This window comes from Crocodylus siamensis, chromosome 9 (genome assembly GCF_052110815.1).
Source record: "Crocodylus siamensis isolate JL-2025a chromosome 9, ASM5211081v1, whole genome shotgun sequence".
NCBI lineage: Eukaryota > Metazoa > Chordata > Crocodylia > Crocodylidae > Crocodylus > Crocodylus siamensis.
In genome coordinates this window covers 17,669,036-17,691,784 of record NC_143403.1, presented here as the reverse complement: position 1 = coordinate 17,691,784, position 22,749 = coordinate 17,669,036, and the positions used below count along the sequence as shown (strand labels likewise).

Here is a 22,749-nt window from a genome sequence, read left to right as displayed (position 1 = left end):
AATGTTTGCCATTTTTACTTTCAATGTAATTACTGCTTATGTGGATCTAAGAGAAGGAAATTGTGAATGCATCCTTGTGAGCAATATAATTGATCCAGAAGTGGCAACAAAAAACAGTGAAACAAGCTTCTGCAATAAATAGTATCTATTGTGCTCAAGGAAAAATAACTCTTATTTTATTTATTGTTCCTTATTTGAAATATTTAAAGATTTGTTTTCTTATGAGAGGTCATTTAGAATTAAATGTTTAAACACCGACAGATTTTTTTGATCTAGCAGTTTTCATTTGTCTTTTTTGTAGGAGCTTCTCTGGAATAATTTTCAAGGCCCTACTTTCACACAGTCTTATTGTTGGCCACCTATAGCTCGTGGATGTGATGTAGTTGTCATCTCTCATCATGGAAATGATCCTCTGTTGTATATTCCACCAATTCTTACATTTTTGCAGTTAAGAGGGTGCTACAAGTCATTGCCAAGTGGGAATGGTGTAAGTCAAGGGGGGGCAATTATTTGGGCTGGAGAGCCACTTATGAAGTTTTGGTGAGCTGTTGGGAGAGGTGGGAGGGTGCTGACCCAGCCTCGTTCCCTGTTGTGGCTGTTTACACTGCCTTGTGGGGGAGTGGGGCTACTGGATGGAATGGGTGGGTAGGGTCTCTGTGGAGACTGCCAGGACCCCCCCCCCGTGGGTAGGTTGCACTTGGCTGAATGGATGGGATGTGGCTGTGGGTGGGCAGGGAGCAGCATCTGAGAGTGGGACAGGATCAGGATTGTGGGGTGGTGACAGTAGGGGGGCCGGGGCTTAGGCCTGGGGCAGAGCCAGGATCCACTTGCTACACATCCCTGCAAAGGACAGTAGTTCCCTGGCAATGCATTGCCTGGCCCTGTGGACTGCAGCTCCCAGTGTGCCTGAGAGCCACACTTGGGAATAGGGCAGGCTTCACTCCATGCTGTGTGGCGTGTGCCAAGAGGTGGGGCCAAGGGATCCGCAGTGGGCTGGACAGAATCACTTGGCAGGCCCGATCCAGCCTGTGGTCTGTATTTTGCCCACCCCTGGTGTAAGTGCATTCACTTTCTTAATGTGTTACCATTTTAAGGGCAAATACAGTAACAATTAAATTACAATGATTGGCTTATAAAATGTAGGCTATTCAGGTGTGTTTTTTAAATGCCTTAGCATCTGAATTAGATCTACTGTAAAGTAAAAGGAGGTAAGTTAAATCAATGTGAAGGTTCTCAACAGGGAAAGTTAAACATTAACAGCATTTTATGGAACTTGTATCTTTTAAAAATAACTTAGTGAAGTGTAAAGGAGACCCTGGCGTCTTGGCCAAATTTTAGTTTGGATAAAATGTTTAAGTATCTGAATTTTCCCCTTAGTGTTCAATGAATAAGACAGGTTTTATTTTTGTGGTATACCATTGTGTACTCTTGCTTTATGTTATATAGTTCCTGAAGTTTCAATGGGAACAATGCTTTCTGTATAGGTTAACATGCTCTTTTACTTTTTGAAACACTTTGGGATTAATCAAATGTTGTTATTATCGTAAATAACCTTTCTGTATTATAACCCCTAACATCCTGAGATTTTTTGATTCTAAACTAAAGTTCTGCAGACTGATATGTGTGTGTGTGTATGTATCTGTATGCCTGTAGCCAACAACACTAATTGTGTGTCCTGGATGGAAGAAAGCACAACTCATTTTTGAATTACTGAAAAAATATGGCAGGTGTTCCAGACCATTGCATCCATTGTTGTTATTAGTTGGACTGAATAACGAAGAGGTCAAAAATATAAAACTTCAACAAGGATGTAAGAATCACTTATTGCTTGCTTATGTTTCAAAATGATTTTGCAAAGTGTTAAGTCTGCTATTTTAAAATCCCAATTTGATGCATTTTTTTAAACTGCATAAATTTACAACTAATGATGGATTATTTGCACTTGGAAGAGCTCAGTTAAAAGGTAGATAACAAATTCTCTATGCTATCCTGCCAGTGAATCTGAAGTTCTTACAGGCAGCAAATCTGTTTGTGACTCTATGAAAGTGATGCTCTAATTACCTACCTTAGGGCATTTGTAGATGACACGGGAGGTTTAAATTGAAGTGGTGTTTTTTTTAAAAGCACTGCTTCAATTTAGAGTGAAGTAAACCCCTGTCTTGTGTATACCCGTGTCCTTACCTGCCTCTCTGGCAGCAAGGAAGGGAGAGTGAGCTGCTGTTTGGTGCTTCCCTCCATAACGGTGGTGGCCTCCCTCCCCTCCCTGCCCCCAGGGAGCACCCGTTAGCAGGCACCCTCCACCGGAACTGTGGAGGGAAACACTGGGCCCCTTTGCAGCTCATGCAGGCAGGCAGGCAGGCTCCATGGAAGCGGGGAAAAAAAAGATCAGGCTCGCCACTTTTTTCCTTCAGTGCAGCCTGCCTTCATAGATTTCATAGACATTAGGGCTGGAAGGGACCTCAGAAGATCAGAGTCCAGCCCCCCTTCCTAGGCTGCTGCCTGCTGGGGCTGTCTGCACAGCTCCTGAGCCGCACGGAGCTTAGTGATACCCTCTGCGGCTGTAAAATAGCAAACTAAAACGCCTCGGAATTTGCTACAGCAGCTGGAATTAATGTGTAATATAGGCAGTCCTCAGACTTACGACGCAATTGGTTCCTGAAAACCATGGCTTAAGTCAAAATGTTGTAACTTGGAACCAATTTTCTCATAAGAAACAACATTATAAATGGGTGATTGGTTCCTGAACCAAGGCCCAGTACACTGTTTTCACCAAAAATACCCCAGGATTTTGTACTTGATTAATTATAGACGAATAATATATCTACATTAATATATTTATATTGTAAATAGCAGTCATTGATTTGGAAGGACTTCTTTGGGGTGACTTTTGGAAGGACTCTTGGTTGGACTTTTTGGTTCTTGGCTGGAGTATTCTCAGGAGTCTTGACTGCTGGTTTTCCTGGAGTCTTGTCTGCTTTCTTAAAGAAAGTGTCCAAGGAAGTTCAGACAGATGTTCTCCAGGGAGATGAGCAATGCAGTGAACTTGTTTGCTGGCATGACGTTGCATCAGATCAGGCATTTTAAGTCAAAACTGGCAATGTAAAGTTGCGACGGTGTAAATTTATAAACACTATAAATGCAAAACGTAACTTGAAACACTGTAAGTTGAGGACTGCCTGTACACCACCGAATTTGCAAGCTTGTGCAAACAGCAACACCATTAAAGCAGTGCAACTTGGTATTTAACCCACTTTAATGTGTCATCTGTAAATGCCCTTACAGACGAACATCACTTCTTGATGATCTGAGGTATTAGTGTAGACTTCTTGCTTGGAGATGACCAAGTTTAGGCTGTTCTGTGTGATACGCAGATGTGGCCAAAAAGGAATTACGTTATTTTCTAGAAGTGGGAACTGCATTGTACTGTACAACAAAAACTAAGGCAGTTATTTTCCAGTATGGAGTATGTGAAGAATATTGTAAAACAGTGGTACTTGTCCTTTTTCCCCCAGTGGGCTGGATGGGCAGTGCCCTGTCTGTCTGCTGGCTGTCTTGATCCAGCACCAGGGCAGGTGCAGTGGGCACCATCTGGCTGGTTGGAAGGGGGCAGGGAGCAGCCCAGCTGCAATCTGGCCCTGTGGGGTAAAAGGGGGTGTGGCCTGGCTGCAACCAGTAATGTGGAGTTTGGGACTGGGGAATTTGGTGAAGGGAGAGTCACTATGTTAATGGCCACCACTCCCTTGACGCCAAATTTCCTGCCCTGTGAGGAGCCCTGTGGGCCATGTAGGGAGCCTTGAGAAAATCACGGGTTTCTTGTCAATAATTCACAGCACATATGCAGGTAAAGTATCATTTTTCACGGAATATTCACGGAACTACCATTGATCTTGGCAAATGGGTTCCTGTATATTCCATGAAAAATGATAGCTTACCCCTGCACATGCCATATACGCATATGCACCGCCCTGGCCCTTGAAACCCCCTCCCCTCCCCCACATGCACTTGCCTTCATCCGACTGCTGGGGCTGTTTCTACAAGCCTGCCTGGCTGCATCCTGGCCATGTCCCCAGCAGCTGTTTGCAGGCTAGAGTTGCAAAAGCCCAGGTTTCCCTTTGCAGGCTGGAATGCTGCCAGCCTGCAAGGGGAAACCTCTGCTTTCGTGGGCTTTTCTGGCACAGCCTCCGACCATTAAAAATCATGATGTGTGGCTGACTTCACAGTATCCACACAGTCTGCAAAATCACAATTTTTTCTTTGGGCCCTATAAATGATGGCTCTGCAAGCCGCATTTACTCAGGCAGGAGGTTAAACAAGTACAATGTGATGATAATAGGAAGTCAAGCTAGTGCATATTACTAGCTTAATATACAACTTGGAATGTTAAGTTTTAAAAAATTCACGTGGACAAGAGACTGCCGAATCACAAACAGGCAATGTACCTAACTCCTATCGGTGGGCAAATGGCAAAGAGTATAAGTAATTGGAAATAAGAAAAGATAGTGGCTGAGAGTATTGATATATTGCATTTTAAAAATATATTTTTGTTGACCCTGGATTGATAGCAAAAAGCCATCAATATTTTAATTTCAGCTAAGGCAGCGTGAGAGGCTTTTTAAAAATTGCCAGTTAACTGTGTATACTTCTGTAATGTATGTTCTTTGTGATTGTATTTTGTGAGTGAATTCAGGGTTTGATTGACATTAGTTTTATATCTTGTTTCTTAATTGGGAGGCCTGTCATACAGTGATGACTGCATAACCATCAGTTGTATTTATTCATTTCAGCAGATTTGAATTACAGGATTACATGCTGCATGTCTTGGCCCGCATCTCTAGACTTGTTTCCCAAAATTACTGTTGTGTTTTTTTTAAAGCAGGTACTGTTAGGGAGTTCTGTAGACCTACATTTGTATTGTTTATTCCTATTCTCTGACTTGCAATCCTTTCCAAAACCATCTACCAAGTTATGCAACTGAACAGGAGTTTGTAGATGTTGAATGCTTCATTTTTTTTACTTAATGAGTTGAATCTTTAGTTATATGAAGGGAAGAGGTGTGGAAAGTATCTTTTTGAGTTTGGGGGGTTTTTTCCACCTCCTTAACTTTTTGGGCTGGAAACAGAAACAGGATACTGCACTGTTACTTGAATTTGTGGCATTTTGCTCCCAGCATGGAAAGCAGGATTGGGAGATGCAGCATTATCTGTTCTGCCATTTAGGGCAATTTTAGCCATTTTTGTGCCCTAAAAATCACAGACCAGTTAAATCGGGAACCAAAGACCGTAAATCAGATCCCAGTGGCCGTATAAAATTCTTTAAAAAGATTCCTTCTGAATGGTTGTCCGTGTGCATATACTCACTGGGTGTGCTCCTGCCTTGGAGCTTCCTTTTGGATACAAAAGTGCATTTGGACAAAATTGTTTTGAACTCCAGTTACTGGGAACTGTTTTTTTTTATTTTGTTACTTTTAATGTAAAAATAAAATGACCAAAGCACATGATGTAAAACAACAAGAATTGATAACAGTGCTTTTGTAAATGAAAGCTCAAGTGCTGCCAGCTTTTTTTTTTCCTTCCACCATGCAGGTGAAGTGATTGTAACCACACCATACAGCCTTTTAAGACTGCTTGAACACCATAGCTTGTTGTTACTTAGACTTTGCCATCTTGTTCTTGATGAGGTTGAGGTACTGTTATCAGAAGCCAGCAAACAAGTGAGTATGAGATTTGTTCAGGTGGTCTTATGTTGCTTCTATTGTATGTTATAAATATGACCTCAGTATAAAACAGGACTCTAGCCTATGATGTGATTGTCCAAATTTTAGCAAAAGTTAACCCCCCACACACCAAAAAAAAAAAAAAAAAGAAAGATTTTAAGAGGTTTGCAATACTTAAAAAGAGACATGGGAGACTGGGATGGGGAGCAGTTTAAGAACTGATTTTTTTTCCATGCTGCTTTAACATGGTGTCTAATGTCTTGGAGCAGAAAGGGAAAACGTAACTCATGGGATTGGTGTGACGCAGACCCTTTTTCCTCGGGCCTGTACAAAACCTTTTTTTCAGGGTTGTTTGTTTGTTTCCCCCCCCCCCACTGAGATCTCTTTTGATTACCTGGTAGGCAGGCTTCTCTATTCCCCTGGAATGGAAGACAGAATTTCTCTTGAACCAAGATAACTTTCCCATCTACAAGTCATACAGACTAAGTCTTTTTGCTGCGGGGTCAGTAGAGACTATTCAAACTGATCCTGACGCACACGGGTCATAGGAAGATGTGTATCTGTATCAGTAAAAGTAATGCACTAGAAGTGAAGGCATTGTGTGATGTGCTCTGCTGCAGGGGGGAAATAGAGGCCCTCTGCTAACTGACAGCCTCCCACCCATAGTGGGGCACAGCAAGCAAAGTTGCAGCCCTCCTGTACTCCCCCACGAATAAGGTTGTCAGCTAGCATGGGAGTGGTACCAACCTTCTCCATTGCAAGTAGAACTGTGGCCTGTATTCCCAGATGAGTAGTAGCTCTGCTGACTGCAGGCAAGTCTAGTCCTGGTTGACTGACAGCCTGGTGCTGGGAGGAGGGGTGTGGGGAAGTGGGCAAGTTTTGCTTTCTTAAAGCTTCACCCACTTTCCTCCTCCCTCTGCTATTTTGGGATCAAGGCGGTGCAAAGGATTTTTTTATGTATATATACTTTGTGGGTGCTTTAGTGTGCACCTCAAGCAGCTCATTTGAGGCTTTTGCCTTAACAGTACTTGAAGCACAGTGCCTCATGGCAGGTATAAAAGGTCCCTGCGTGCTTCAACACCATGTCCACCAAGGCAGTTTTCCTAGTTGCTAAGGATAGCCGCTTTTCTGGCAAGGGGTAGTACCTGGGTGGAGGTAATGTACATTTAACCTCCCACTTCCACTTCCAATAGGAAGATCTTGGCTTTACACTCACTTTATGGAAATGGAAGATTTCTTCCTAGCTTGCTCCTGTGGCCATATGGCTGAGGCAGGCGAAACCCAGGGGCATCCAAACCCTAATCTCTGGGTTTGAGCCTCCACGCAGGATGCCCACTGAAGGATTTGGAAACATCTGAAACCCCAGGTGGGGGTGGCAGATGTTCGCTGGTCGTATGGCCACCTATGGTTCTTGAATGACTCATGGATTTGGAATTGATTTGGCTGATTTGACTTGGAACATGAAAAATTTTCCTTTAAAAAAAAAAAAAAAAATCCTCCAAAAAACAGATCCATGCATACTTTCTTCTCTTCAGTTTCCTTTACATACCTTGCCTTGAGATGAAATGTACTTACCAGCATGTTTGCAGTCTGCATTTTTGAATGGATGGGTTCTGGCTTATATGTACAGTGTGACTGGTCTTTCTTAGATGCAATGCAGTCTCCACTGACTGTTACTGTTTGTAGACTGGAATAAGAGAGGTGTTTACCCAAAAAAGGAAAACAAAATTTCTTTTTACAGGTATTTATGATCCTAGAATATTATAGGAAAACGATCCCTGTTGCAGGGAGGGAATCTGCGCCACGTCAGGTTGTTGTTGTTGGAACTCGTTGGAATAAACATATAGAACATGTAACAAGAGAGTTCATGAATGATCCTTATATTGTGATAACATCTATGGAAGAAGCATCCGTATATGGAAATGTTCAACAGGTAAAAAGTCCAGGAATTGTGCTTTTTTCCCCTCAGTTACACAACTACTTTGTGTTCTGTACAGAGGTGATGCTTGTATACTTTTTGCAGTGTTTTTTTTATAGTTGGAAAGAGCTTAGTTTTTAGATTTGAACATTTATTGGATATTTCACCATTTTTATTATGCTCATATTTTAATCACAGGTAAGAATGCCTAAACTAGTGATTTGCAACCAGAATGCCCTTCCAGCCTTACTTTCTACAGTTCTGAGGGCACTGATAGATGGGGTGGGGGGGAACAAAAATGCACTTCACCAGAAGAAGCAGCACATTAGTTTGACCTAGCTCTGTAGTATCTGTATAGATTGGGCACTTCAATGGGGCTTTTTGGGGTTTTTATCCAAAGCAGTTCAATCGTCTATTAGATAAAAGTGCCAAAAAAGCCCCAGTAAAGTATTTCATGTATACAGGCGTTGGGTGAGCCGGGCCCAACTAACCTGAAGCCTCTTCTGAGCATGTGTTGGGCTCAGCATGCAAGTGTATTGAGTTTGAAGTGCCATTTTTGGTAGGGAGGGGAGGGTTTGTGTTTGTCAGCACCCTAAGTAATGTACATCATCCCAAATAAGCATCAAGTATATGTAATCATGTACTGTATATACCACTTTTGTTACAGAGCAGTTATTCCAGATGTACTGGATTGGTAAAGGAATACAAAAAAAAATTCCCAACTTTTAAGCTATAAAGTCAGGCGTCATAATTACCATGAATCCCAGCACTTCATGGTATACTACAAAAAATTCTATACCTAACAAGGTCATGAAATTAAAATCTCATGTGTTTATCACTTCCAGCCAATCAAAGTACTAAGTGTAACTAAATATGTCTGCTTTCCAGTGATACAAAGCTCAAATCAGATCAGATTGGGACATACAAGACTTTAAAGTTATGACATCTTAGATTTAAAAAAAAAAAGGTCGTCTTTTTGACTAGACATATTTTTGGGTGCAGAGAGAAGAATTTTTGTACTAGGCTTGATTTTTAAATGGTAGTTTTTTCAAGTGACAATTGGAGTTGGGGTACAGTCCCTGAATTGGAACTTCTCAGATCTTAAATCAACAGTTAGACTTAAGGCATCACTCAGAAAATGCTGGCTCTCAGCTTTCATTCAATTTTTTGACGATGGAAAAATAATGGAGCAATTCTTGTAGAGAACTCAAAAAAAATCATAACAGGTCAGAATGTTTTAGCACCATGGATTAGTATTTGAAATACTGGAGTTTTTTGTATTTGTGTACCTAAACAGTACTAACATTGCATAGCACCTTGTGGTACCCTTGGAAGGATCTCAAGGTGTCTCAGAGTTTTGGCATTACTAGTAATGTTTTTTGATTCTGATAGTATAATTGCAGTGTATAAATGCAATGTACTTATGAAGAATATTCACTGTAGTAAAGTGACAGGATTTTTTTGTCCCAGTTAACTTAATTTTGTCACTTTAACAGGTAGTGCACCTTTCTTTGAACTGTGACAAAATCTCTGTATTACTCCGGATATTGGATTACACCCCTAGTAATGCTCAGAAGACCTTGCTTTTCACTAATTCTGTGGATGAAACAGAAATGGTTTATAGAGTAAGTATTATTGTGTACATACAGATATGGAGGGTGTTTTAAGTAACACGGTACAGCAAGTTACAGCAATACTGACTTCTGAGCAGAGATTAAAAATGTGGACTTTTTTGAGATCAGTAATTTCTTCTTACCAGAGAAATAATTGGTTATAGATCAAAGTACTTCCTTTAGAGTGCCACTTTAAAGTTGTGAACAAATTCCATATAACACTGTTTTGATTTTCCAAATGAAAATTCATGAAAGTTGTTGGAAAAAGGAACCTAAGGCAGACAAAGTAGAAGGGTAGAAACAAAAAAGGAATAAAAGCTAAGCAGACAAGGCAGAAGCTTGTAACCATTGGAAAATACTTTTCTGCAAAACCTAAGTAGAACCCACAATCTCTAAGAAAAAAAAGGCCCTGGGCATCAAAATTTGAGTGCTTAAAATGAGTGAACATTGTCAATTTTGGCCTCAGGGTTGCTCTTGGATCCTTATCTGTTAAATGAGTAAACTAAAGTCAGTTTTACTTCACGAGGATGCTGTAAAAATAAATCCATTAAAGTTTGCATAGGATTTTGGGGGCTGTGGTGATGAGGAGAGTAATATTATATTATATTTAGTACAGAGTTTACATAATACGCAGCAAGTAAAGTCAGCTTATACCCTTATCACACTCCCTGCCCCCTTCACCCCACTAATATACTATACAGTAAACAGTCTCAGTCTTGACAGGGCTTATCAGCCCCTTGTAGGGTTAGTGCCTGACCCCCTTGATTTGTTACTAGTAAAACCCTTCTTTACTTATCCCACCACATTTTAGATTTCCTCAGATCATATTACCAGAATTACTGCCCTCCCTTCTTGTTGGCTAGGATTATTTCTGAAACCCAGCTTTGCCCCCACGGTACAGTAACACCACTCCTTCCAGGGAGCACTTGCTATATTTGCCTGATCACCTTTACCCTGCTCCCCGAAGGCCAGTGTTGGTGGTTTCATTTCTCAGTAGAAACTTCTTTTTCAACTGAATAATTGCCTACCATAACTTTTTTTTTTTCCTCGCGCAGTTGGTGTTCCCAGCTTGTGTACACTTCCTCCCTCCCCCCCCCCAATCAAGGCCCCATTCATCAAATATAATTAGAAAGCCTGTTGGCCAAGGAGCTAAAAGGCCAAAACTGTAACATCTTTGGAACTTAAGTGCAAAATTCCTCCTTGTGTGTTGTATGTTCCAAAGCATTGCCAATGCCAAATGGACATCAACTATAAAATGAACATTTTAAGTCAATTATTTTCCATTCTTGAAGTCGTTTTAAGGTGTTTGTTTCTGCATAGTTTTTGTAGTGGATTTTGGGATGGAGTGCAGAACTTTAACCTTTACTGATAATTTCCATATCCCCAACCATCACTCACCTGTTGTTTGAGAAAAGCCAAAGGAAATATTAGCAGTTCTAGAGGGAGGTTCATTTTATTGAAGTGATTGAATGGGATCTGTAATGCTTTACTTTCACTTTATTTTTCTGTTTGATAAGTCTAAGTTACAGAAATCCAAAACAGCCCTAAGCACTTCAGTGTCCCTATGCCACAAATGGTTAATTTTCTTTTGGTTTGTTTTAAGACTTAAATTCTTAGGACCTATTTTCTGTCATCCTGGAGGATTGCCCAAACCATAACACACGCTTTGTCACACTGAAACACAACTATTTCAGCCTAGCTGTGATGTGGTTGGTAGTTTCACACACAACACTACTTGTAAAATAATTTTTTCTTACCTTCAGGATCCCTTTACATCACAGTCCTGGCAAGGATCACAAATTACTGTAAAGGTGTAATCTATACAGAGAAGAAGGCCCTTGGGGCATTAAGACCCAAATGTCAGCAATGCAGATTCTTTGAGCAAGCACAGGCTGTCAAATATGCAGATAGGAACTGATGTAAATCCTTGTATATTAACAACACCCTATCAGTGCTTTCACTTATGCAGGCAAAATCCCCCTTTGTTATGTAAGCAAATATGTGGTTTCAGATACTTTTTCAGTCTCTGAAATGTATCGACAATGCTGGCATAGTATAAAGAGCCTTTCTTTTATTTTAGAATCTAGTTTGGGATGGTGCAGTTAGAGGGCATGGCAAATTAGAAGAGTTTCTCATTACCCTAGTCCTGCTACTGGGTCAAGCAGACCAACTAGGTCAGGAGTGGGCAAAATATGGCCCACGGGTCTATCTGGCCTGTGGGGCCCCTAAAAAATTTAGAAAATTAATATTTATCTGTTTTTGGTTCCTGTCAAAAATGACAGGAACCAGGGGCAGTAGGATCCAGGGGAAGCAGGACCCACCTAGCCCCGCCCCCCACAACTGGAAGCCCTAGCAGGAGCTTCTGGCCTGGGACCATGTGGCTGCACCTGTTCTGGAAACGCAGGTAAGGAGTCTGAGGAGAAGCAACCCCTCCCCTGCCCCGTGGCTGGCACTCCCTGCTGCAGCCACTCGCAGCCTGCGCGGGGATGTCCTGAGCAGGCACAGGCAGCCCTGTGTGGACTGTGAGTGGCAGCAGCACAGGGTGCCGGCCATGGGGCGGGTGAGGGGCCGCTTTTCCCATGCTCAGCACAAGCTTGTAACCCGCCCCTGCTGCCAGCCTGGGCCACGCACTGGCTCTGGGCTCCTTCCGTTGGGGCTGTACACAGTGGCAACAGCTGTGGCCTCCCCACTTGCCGTGCCAGGCAGTGTTTGCTGCTGCTGCCCACCTGTGGGTCATGCGCTGGGCATCCCAGAGGCGGTGGTGGCGTTAAACGATGCCTGGTACAGCAAGTGGGGGGGGTCGCAGCTGCTGCCGCTCCCATCGCCACTGCCAGGCAAGGCCAGAGCTGGCGCAGGGCCCAGGCTGGCAGCAGAGCTGGGTTACCAGCCCCTTGTTTGCCTGGCACCCCGTGCTGCAGTTGCTTGCAGCCTGCGTGGGGCTGCCTGTGCCTGCTCAGGACATCTCCACACGGGTTGTGAGTGACTGCAGCAGGGAGTGCTGGCCACGGGGCAGGGGAGGGGCCACTTTTCCGCGCACTCAGTACCAGTTTGTTCCCTGCCTCAGAGCAGTGGGTCAGGGCTGCATAGTGTCCCCTGCCTGTACCGCAGGGCTGGAGGACACTGGGAGTGAGTGGGTGCATGGGGCCACGCTAGTGTTCTGGGGCCAGCGCTGGTGGGGCCTAGAGCAGGGCAGCAGGAATACAGGGGTCCTGGCTGGCAGGGGCTATATGGAGCTGGGCCAGCTCCCCCTCTCCCTGCTGTTGCAGCCCAACCCGGCTCTATAGACCTTTGCCAGCCTGTGCCCCGCTCTGGGCCCCACCAGCACTGGCCCTGAGACGTTGGTCCCAAAACATTAGGACATTGGTCCCAAGATGGTGACCAGGGGGCAGGGCACTTGTCCAGGGGGAGGGCTATCCATGTGGCCCTCCGCAGCTTGCCAAAACTGGGTAAGTGGCCCTTTGCCCAAAGTAATTGCCCAACCCTGAACTCGGTGTTCCTAAATACCTGAACATATTGAGAGTTACAGAAATGACTGGAAAATATGTGCAATTGTAGAAATGACAGTTATCCTGCACCAACTTGTTTTTTTGCACCTACTTATTTTCTGTTCTTTAAAATGCCAGAGAGGCACTTCACAAAGTCTTTAGTGGTTCTGTATTAATTCCCCCCCCCCCCCAAAAAAAATAAATAAAAATCCCTAAAATGAATGAAAAAATGTCAAGCAAGTGAGGCATAGGGAACCTGATTCAGGCCCTTTAGTTATCCAGGGTATCCTGTTACTTCCCCATTGTGGTGATCTGCCCAAAATGGGAACAAAACATAGCAACATCATGATGGAAATAAGAAATGTATTGAAGACGTATCTTTTGTGGAGGATGGAACAATAATTCTTAAGAGGCAGCTATTCAGGAGTGTGCTTTAATACATAGTGAAAGGCTGCAAGAAGGAGAATCTGCCTGATAAGGAGAGTTGGTAGCATCCTTAGGTGAGTTGAGGTTGTAGGAAATTGTTCCTGTGTCATCGAAGTGTGTGCCCAGATTGCTTTGGACATCCAAGAGATGTGCCCAAAAGCTACAAAACCTGGAGCAAGTCTTCTGGCTTGCAGTGGTGACGTCCCCGGCTCTGGTGGAGGAGTGGGAGAGGTACAATATCAGCAGTGGCAAGCTGGATCACCATAACTCACTCCTTGAGACTAGTCATTAGTATGCCAGCCTTGAGACTTTCCTATAAGTGGATTCTGCATCCTTTCTGGGATAGTGGGTAGCTGCACAGCATGAACAGCTTCAGTCTAAGAGAACTACCACTCTAGCAAAGGTGTTCCTTTAATTTTAAAATGCTTCGTGTTCTGCTCAATAAATTAGAAGGAAAAGTATATACTTACTTTTAGAACATGTGTTCAGTCACACATACCAATATCCATAGCCGTGTGAGATGCTGCATGACCTCCTCCATGCCATTGCTCAAAGTAGTTTGCTATGCAAAGGCTTCTGTGTCAGTGCTATTCTAAGGTGTTTGTAGAAGGTAGCTGAAACCCTTGATAGTCATTGTCTCTTGTTCCATATCTAGTGCATCTCCTAAGAGTTCTTAATATTATGCTTTGCAAATATACAAAACATCTGGCCTTCACCTTGCTGGTCAGGTAGCTTTCTGACATTGAGTCTTCCTTGGGGACTTCCATCTGGCCTTCTTTCTTACAAAGTCATACTCTACATTCATGTGACAGCTTTTAAGCCCATATTTGAAGCCAGATGTTCTGTATAAAGTTTCATTGGCTGAGGCAAAATTGGCTCCACAGAGTCAAACAGAAACGGAGAATGCTTGCCCTGTTTGTATTAGTGGGGCTGTTCTGCAAGCAACCTGCCCTCCACCCCCTCATTATGACAGATATTTAAGTTCTTGAATACTGTGGTCTATATATTTCTACACCATTTGATTGTGGCTTGAGTCAATCTTTGTGGTTTACCACTTCTTGCAACTAATGGAGAAGTCCTTCCTTTGTTTGTACCCGGATGCATGGTGGGGGGCGGTGCATATAGCGGAGACATGGGTGGTATTAATTGCCTTCATAATTCTGGAAACTTATGTGTGCAGATCTTTCAATATTGTCCTGAGGAGTGCCTGTACTAACAACTTCTTCATGGCAGTACATAACAAATGCACAGAATTTCCAGGAATTGATTTACCCATGTCAAAGTGGCTGGTCATGGACCAGTATCAGTTAGGCTTTGCTAGTTTCCAGATGGTTGTTGACATGATCTTTTCTACAGATGAGAATTCTCATGTTGATAATCTGTTTCCACGTCTATGGGGGCAGTACTGCTGAGATCTCTTGAAATGTAGCCACTTTGAAATTGTGATACCATTTATGGTCATCTCAAGTCAGCAGCACTTTCCCATCAGTATGAGCTTCTTTCCTTTATCTAGTACCTTCAGTGCACAAAGTGCACTTGTATCAAACTGTACCATCTGTATTGGTTTTAAATGGCATCCTCCTTCTCCCAAAGGCCCTAGGGACCAATAAAGAGCAATTGTGAGAGATATAGCATGTGCTTTCTCTGAGATTTTTCTCTGCTTCTCTAGTCCATGGGATACCACTCTGCAAGGAGGGACAGGCCAGTAGCTGACATAGAAGCAACCTTAGTACAGGTGGAGCAGTCAAACCACTGAGTAGTGAAAAGTGTTTTATAATCTGGAAAAAACCAATATTACTGGTTTCTAAGGAGTTTTTGAGGACTGATGTTGCATGAGAAGCCTTGGTAATTTCTTTTAACTGCTATGTAACCAACTAAAGTATAATAGTCTCACATTTTAAGGTGTCTAGGCCCCAAAACTTCCAGTGCATGCTGTAATGTCTGCCTCAGGTGTTAAGTTGGTTTGTGTTGGTAAGAACTGCAGCTCCTGTGAAGTATCCTTAGTAGTACATCGTGTCTGTTACAACTCTGGGGTAAATGTACCCTGTACTATGCACTGGTATAAATTTCTCTGAAATGAACATTTTGTACTCTTAGTATGGGGCCAAATATTTGAATATTGAATGTTACCTTTTTATATCCATTTACCTACTCTGTGATCCCCATGCCTCCTGGGCAATGAATAAGACAGTTGCCAGGTACAAATAGTACATGATTTATGCAGTTAAAGACTATCAAGAAGCTACGTGCCCCAGGTTGCTAAATTAAAGGGCAGTCTTAATAATACATACTCTTAGTACTTGACTAGACAGCCTTAATAGTCTTTTTATTGATACATTCCTAATGCGTACTTCACGTATGTATATAGTTCCTCTTGCAAAGAAGGATGGATAACGGTAGTTGATGTTGAAGGGTACTTCCATGTATTATGATGTTCCTTTCTGAGATTCAGTAAAAGTTTTACATTTCAAAAGTTCATATGGCAACTAGCTGTTTGTCCATCTTGAAAAGTCCTTCCAATTCATTTTTCCCCAAATCCAACACAGTCTATTGCTTGCCTTTATAAATCTGTTATATTTGAAAATAAATTACCTTGGACAAAGCAAACAATGTAGCAACAGGAGAACACTTAAGGAACTGAATTATTTAAATCCAGTCTTTACCTTTAATACAATAGGAGGTCTAAACTGGCTTTTAACCTTCCAGAATGATAAAATTACATTTCAGTCTGGTACTTCAATTAAATGTTTATTTTACTGTCTTTATTGTTGTTTGCTTCATGCTTTCCTGCTACCACATATTTTAATCAAGTAGTGATACTTGAATTATTAAGAAAAATGGTGAAACTAAATTCAAAGGTTGAAGTGATAGGCAAGAATAACTTTAAAAAATGGCAAAGCTGTTTGAAGAGGTCCATATTCCCAATTTATATGGCCTAGATGCAGTTGCTTGACACTACACTTGTTTTTTTTTTTTAATATAGAAATGTGGAAAATACACCAGCACTGTGCATTTTACTCAAGAGTAAGGAAAGTGTAATAGATACTTATAAATAAGATCCTTAAAAAATATATGGGATACCTCACATGAGTATTCCATGACATCTGGAATGTCCAACCGTTGAAAATGTTAACGTAGTTAGATAATTTCAAAATGTTTGTTAGCGAAATCCTTTTAATGCCTGGAATATTGTATAGCTAATGTTCATCAAAGTAAATTAAGTACAGTTGCATAGAATTACTTCTGAATGAAAGGTTTCTTGGGTATCCCTTCTTCGCATAAACCAAATAAGTCTATAATGATGTATCACTTGAACAAGGCTTCGTAGGACTTTAAGCTGCAGTAATAATTAGTATAATCATATTTTATTTCTTTACTATTTACTGGAGAGACAACTCTTGTGTTTCAGGCAGTGGAGAGCAGTGCAATATATTGCTTAAAAATACACAAGGAAATTGAGTATCGTTTTAAATATGTTGAAGAGCAGTGGAGAAAAAAATTTAGTCCTGGCACTCATGTTGTGTTAGGTAAGTGCTTTCCTTTCATTTTTAAGAAACGGATTCTAAGCAGCAATACGTTATTTCTTTTAGCCTATATAATGTATTTACACTGGTGTTAATGAAAAGTAAACATGCAGAGTAGAAACCATGAACAGTTCCCCAGGGAAAACTGCAGTAAGAATACACCAGTGTAGGTGTTGTGTCTATAGCTGCCTTTGGGTAACAGTTTTCTCAATACAAGTAGGATATTACTTGCTCTGCTGCCACCTAAGGTTGATGAGCTGTAGTAGTATTTAGCCTAGTAGCTACTAGAGAGACTGGTGTTTGTCTCCACCCTGGATCCTAGTGTAACTTAAATTGGTGTACAAAACCGATGTAAAATTTGCTGGTGCTAATGCAAACAATTTATATTTTAGCCCCTGAAAGACTTGAAGGCAGCAATATTAAATGCAAATATGTTTCTGAGAATCTTTATTAGACTAGAACTTCTGTTTGTTTTTAGCAGAATTAGAGAGTAACCAAACAAAAAGAACAGTACATCTTAACAGAATGTAGATAGCTCAGTGAAGAAATGAGAATAGATTCTCATAATCCTGGGATGCTCTTCAAATTAAAGATTCAAATCCAAGATGCTGGATTTATCATCTGAGCCTTTCAGATAGGGTGAGAGATAAATCTAAACAAATATCAAGGTTGTTAATAATGCAACATATATTTCAATAATTAAAAAAGGAATAAAAGACAACTTGCACCTGTTTAAAAAAAATCAAAACAAAACTGCTTTGCTCCTTAATTTTTCACCTGCAGCTTTTCAGGCTATAGGTTAATATTATATTGTGGCTGTTTAAAACCTCAGACTTACTTTCCGTAGTTATGACTTCATTAAAAAGGAACGCATTAAAAATGAGAGCCTGGTTACTTGACAAGTCCTTGTTCCATTTCTTCAGTACAGTTAATTTACCTCCATGCCCAGTAATGTATCCTTGTATGTAGGCGTACAGTGAGACTAGTTTAAAAGCGAATCAACTTATTTTGCTACTTGGTCTTATCACTGGCTCTTTTGACTCGTACTAGAAATTGAGCTCCAGGCTCTGACTTAGGGTCCAAACAGTGTTATCTCCAATCTTCTGCATAAGAGATGCATATAACTTCAGCTTCTTTCTGGAACCAATAATAAGATAGAATTAAATGAAAACCAAGAGCACCCTAAATGTTTTCTGGAACCAAAAATAAAATAACACTAAAAATACACCAGATTTTCTGTGATATAAGTGAAGATGTAAGGCGCAGGCAGAAGTGAGCTCCCAGCTGTAACTCGGAATGTTTTTCTGCAAACTATTCTGAGTTACAGCGTTACCCCAGACCAAACAGAAGTTCACTGATGGTTCTATGGGGGAGGGGAATCTAGCTGCCAGGTTCCCATAGCAGTGGCCATGGCTCTCTGCCAGTGCTCGGTTTTCACAATGGGAGCAGGGAAAGGCAGCAGAGGGAGCTCATTCTTGGGGCTACCCGGCTGGTGTTGAATGGTGGCATGGGTGAAATTGGAGGCCCCCCACTTTGAGGGGTGTTCTAATACACCTGCTTCACCCTTGGAGCAGTTGGGGCTGAACAAAACGGACTGAACTGCCTGTGCTCCCTTTTCTCCCCCTCACATTCTGAGAACAGCAACAGGCTGGGAGCTCCAGAAACAAGTTACAAAAGACGCTGCATTTTGAAACGTCTTCATATGATACCTCATGGAATAAGAGATCAAATTTGCATCTGATTGGCCATCTTTGAAGTTGTTTGCAGCCATGCACGTGGGCTTTTGGTCACGGCTGTAGACTGCTTTCTGTCGCCATATCAAGCGAAAATCGTCGCTTCTGTCTTCACCTCAAACGAAGATACGAGAGGTTGTTCAGAAATGCAAAAAGAAAGTAGACCTTAGGTCAGAATACCAGTAACTGTGTTCTGTAATCCTCTATCAGTGCTACAGGTCAGGGGAGCTTTAATTGTTGAGTAGCTGTTAGTGCATCTGTCACAAATCAGTGGGCTCTTCCAGCAGTGCTGATCTGCTGCTGCAAAGAGCAGTTTCTCACAAACCATTTTGGAATCACTAGTATCAGAATCAGGAACTCCTTTTGGTGCATATAGTTTTCTATTCTATGTAGACCTGAAGGTCTGCTTTCTTTCTGTGTTTCTCAACAACCTCCTTTTTTCATATGACCTTCACTTAGAACTTGTCTTCCAAATGTTTACCTTCACAATCAAATGAACGTACAGGCATACCTCGGAGATATTGCGGGTTCGGTTCCAGACCACCGCAATAAAGCAAATATCGCAATAAAGCGAGTCACACGAATTTTTTGGTTTCCCAGTGCATATAAAAGTTATGTTTACACTATACTGTAGTCTATTAAGTGTGCATTATGTCTGAAAAAACAATGTACATACCTTAATTAAAAAACACTTTATTGTTAAAAAATGCTAACCATCATCTGAGCCTTCAGCGAGTCGTAATCTTTTTGCTGGTGGAGGGTCTTGCCTCGATGTCGATGGCGGCTGACTGATCAGGGTGGTGGTTGCTGAAAGTTGGGGTGGCTGTGGCAATTTCTTAAAATAAGACAACAGTGAAGTTTGCCGCATCGATTGACTCTTCCTTTCACGAAAGATTTCTCTGTAGCATGCGATGCTGATTGATAGCATTTTACCCACAGTAGAACTTCTTTCAAAATTGGAGTCAATCCTCTCAAACCCTGCCGCTGCTTCATCAACTAAGTTTATGTAATATTCTAAATCCTTTGTTGTCATTTCAACAATGTTCACAGCATCTTCACCAGGAGTAGATTCCATCTCAAGAAACCACTTTCTTTGCTCATCTGTAAGAAGCAACTCCTCATCCGTTAAAGTTTTATCATGAGATTGCAGCAATTCAGTCGCATCTTCAGGCTCCACTTCTAATTCTAGTTCTCTTGCTATTTCCACCACATCTGCAGTTACTTCCTCCACTGAAGTCTTGAACCCCTCAAAGTCATCCATGAGGGTTGGAATCAACTTCTTCCAAACTCCTGTTAACGTTGATATTTTGACCTCCTCCCATGAATCTCAAATGTTCTTAATGGCATCTAGAATGGTGAATCCTTTCCAGAAGGTTTTCAGTTTACTTTGCCCAGATCCATCAGAGGAATCACTATCTATGGCGGCTATAGCCTTACGAAATGTATTTCTTAAATAATAAGACTTGAAAGTCGAAATTACTCCTTGATCCATGGGCTGCAAAATGGATGTTGTGTTAGCAGGCATGAAAACAACATTTAATCTTGTTGTACATCTCCATCAGAGCTCTTGGGTGACCAGGTGCATTGTCAATGAGCAGTAATATTTTGAAAGGAATCTTTTTTTCTGAGCAGTAGGTCTCAACAGTGGGCTTAAAATATTCAGTAAACCGTGTTGTAAACAGATGTGCTGTCATCCAGGCTTTGTTGTTCCATTTATAGAGCACAGGCAGAGTAGATTTAGCATAATTCTTAAGGGCCCTAGGATTTTCGGAATGGTAAATGAGCATTGGCTTCAACTTAAAGTCAGCAGCTGCATTAGCCCCTAACAAGAGAGTCAGCCTGTCCTTTGAAGGTTTGAAGCCAGGCATTGACTTCTCTCTAGCTATGAAAGTCCTAGATGGCATCTTCTTCCAATATAAGGCTGTTTCGTCTACATTGAAAATCTGTTGTTTAGTGTAGCCACCTTCATCAGTTATTTTAGCTAGATCTTCTGGATAACTTGCTGCAGCTTCTGCATCAGCACTTGCTGCTTCACCTTGCACTTCTATGTTCTGGAGATGGCTTCTTTCCTTAAACCTCATGAACCAACCTCTGCTAATTTCAGACTTTTCTTCTGCAGCTTCCTCACCTCTCTCAGTTAGGGCCTTGCTCTGAATTAGGCTTTGGCTTAAGGGAATGTTGTGGCTGGTTTGATCTTCTGTCCAGACCACTAAAACTTTCTCCATATCAGCAATAAGGATGTTTCGCTTTCTTATCATTCGTGTGTTCGCTGGAGTAGCACTTTTAATTTCCTTCAAGAACTTTTCCTTTGCATTCACAACTTGGCTAACTGTTTGGCTCAAGAAGCCAGCTTTCGGCCTGTCTCTGCTTTCGACGTGCCTTCCTCGCTAAGCTTAATCATTTCTAGCTTTTGATTTAAAGTGAGAGACGTGCGACTCTTCCTTTCCCTTGAACACTTAGAGGCCTTTGTAGGGTTATTAATTGGCCTATTTTCAATATTGTTGTGTCTCAGGGAATAGGGAGGCCTGAGGAGAGGGAGAGAGACGGGGGAACGGCCAGTCAGTGGAGCAGTCAGAACACACACAACATTTATCGATTTGAATTCGCCGTCTTATATGGGTGCAGTTCATGGCGCCCCAGAACAATTACAGTAGTAACATCAAAGATCACAGATCACCTTAACAAATATAATAATAATGAAAAAGTTTGACATATTGCGAGAATTACCAAAATGTGACACAGCGACACGAAGTGAGCAAATGCTGTTGGAAAAATGGCGCCGATGGAAAAATGGTGCCGATAGACTTGCTCGATGCAGGGTTGCCACAAACCTTCAATTTGTAAAAAAGGCAATATCTGCGAAGCGCAATATAGCGAAGCACAATAAAACGAGGTATGCCTGTATCTATGTTTAGCAGTGCCTTGAAAGAACTCATGACCAAAACCTGCTTGCCTGAAATGGTCAGGTATTTCTTCTTTGAACAGGTTTTATGTAAACTTGAAGGCAAATGAGCTGTTCAGTTGCCAGTTTTGTAAACATGGAAAATAAATGCTTTTCCAAATACAGGACTTTGGAAGCAATTTATTTTGCTCTCCCTAAAAATACAAGGCGGAATGGGCTCAACTAGGGAAAATAACAGATTCTCCTTTGGCCAGACTTCAAACATCATGATAAGGGAAAATACTACACCTTGTGGGGAGTGCGTGTGTGTATATGTGGTTTTATTTGTATATTTATTTTTAAAGGGTGTAAATATCCAGACAGTTTCTCAGTTTCTTTGCAGTCTTGGAATTTCTACCATCAAAATCCGGAATTTCTTTCAGCATCTGCAGAGAAATTCCTTATTCTATCAAGCTTTTAGTTTGTCTGTGTTTTTATTCCAGGGAGTTCACTAGGGAAAATGATCAAGAAAGAGTCCCGTTTTTAAGCTTAGCTGTTAAGTTCAAAGCAGCTTCTGAGACCATAATACGTTTCCCAGAAAAGTTACAAAAATAAACGTTACAAAAATAAGTTGAGGTACATAAGTAAGCAAGTTGAGGTACATAAAGTATGGAAAGGGAGCAACAGGCATGAGATCAGCAGTAACAAAACTTGTTTGATTTTTTTGGCTTTGTAAGAAAATATTCCAGCAAAGGGAAGGTTGGACTTTCAAATGTATTGCCCAAGTGGCACAATCTTGGGAGGGGAGTGAATATGCAAAGAAATAAAGGAATGAAAGAAACCTCTTGAGCCGTAGAGTCTAGTCCCCTATTATTGCAGGCAACCATATTACATAATTCCTTTAACAAATGTATCAAGCTGCTGCTGCTTTTTTTTCTTTTTTAAGGAGCTACTTTTTGCTTTTGTTAGAAAGCTGTTTCAAAATCTGACTGCGCTAATGAATAGAAACTTTTTCGAATATCCACCCTAAATTTATTCATGGTCAGTTTATATTTGTTTTTATTTGTGTCAACATTCTGTCAGCCTAAATAGTTACTTTCTCTCCAGGGCATTTACCTCCTAATATTTTTACACAACACAGCATCAAAATGATGATGTTCAAATTATAACTTCTTTGTGGAACATGCCTCAGCTGGATCTTTTTGTCTTTTAGTCCACCAGAAAAATACTTTGTAATGGGTACATATGATGTATTGTGGCTTGCTTTCTCTTCCAGTTTTAACTGATGACTGCATGAAATACTTGGGAATTACTGATGCAACTTGTGTGGTACATTTCAGTTTTCCGTCCTCTCCAAGCGTCTTTGGTATACGCTTACAAAGCATGTCTGATAACTTTCGAAGTGGCATAGAAAAGGTTTGATTAACTCTCAAGATGTTTTAGTTCTGCTGGTTAA

General features: G+C 41.4%; 1 protein-coding gene across 1 annotated transcript in view; it reads left to right on the top strand.

Moving 5' to 3' along the window:
- The window catches only part of TDRD12 (tudor domain containing 12), a 79,070-nt gene that overhangs the window by 27,517 nt on the left and 28,804 nt on the right, over positions 1 to 22,749 (top strand). The window contains exons 14-20 of the mRNA XM_090063090.1: positions 302 to 487; positions 1,654 to 1,810; positions 5,583 to 5,710; positions 7,455 to 7,646; positions 9,128 to 9,256; positions 16,565 to 16,682; positions 22,570 to 22,709. Of these exons, the coding sequence (XP_089919216.1) occupies positions 302 to 487; positions 1,654 to 1,810; positions 5,583 to 5,710; positions 7,455 to 7,646; positions 9,128 to 9,256; positions 16,565 to 16,682; positions 22,570 to 22,709 (1,050 nt within the window). The remainder of the gene's footprint in view (positions 1 to 301; positions 488 to 1,653; positions 1,811 to 5,582; positions 5,711 to 7,454; positions 7,647 to 9,127; positions 9,257 to 16,564; positions 16,683 to 22,569; positions 22,710 to 22,749) is intronic.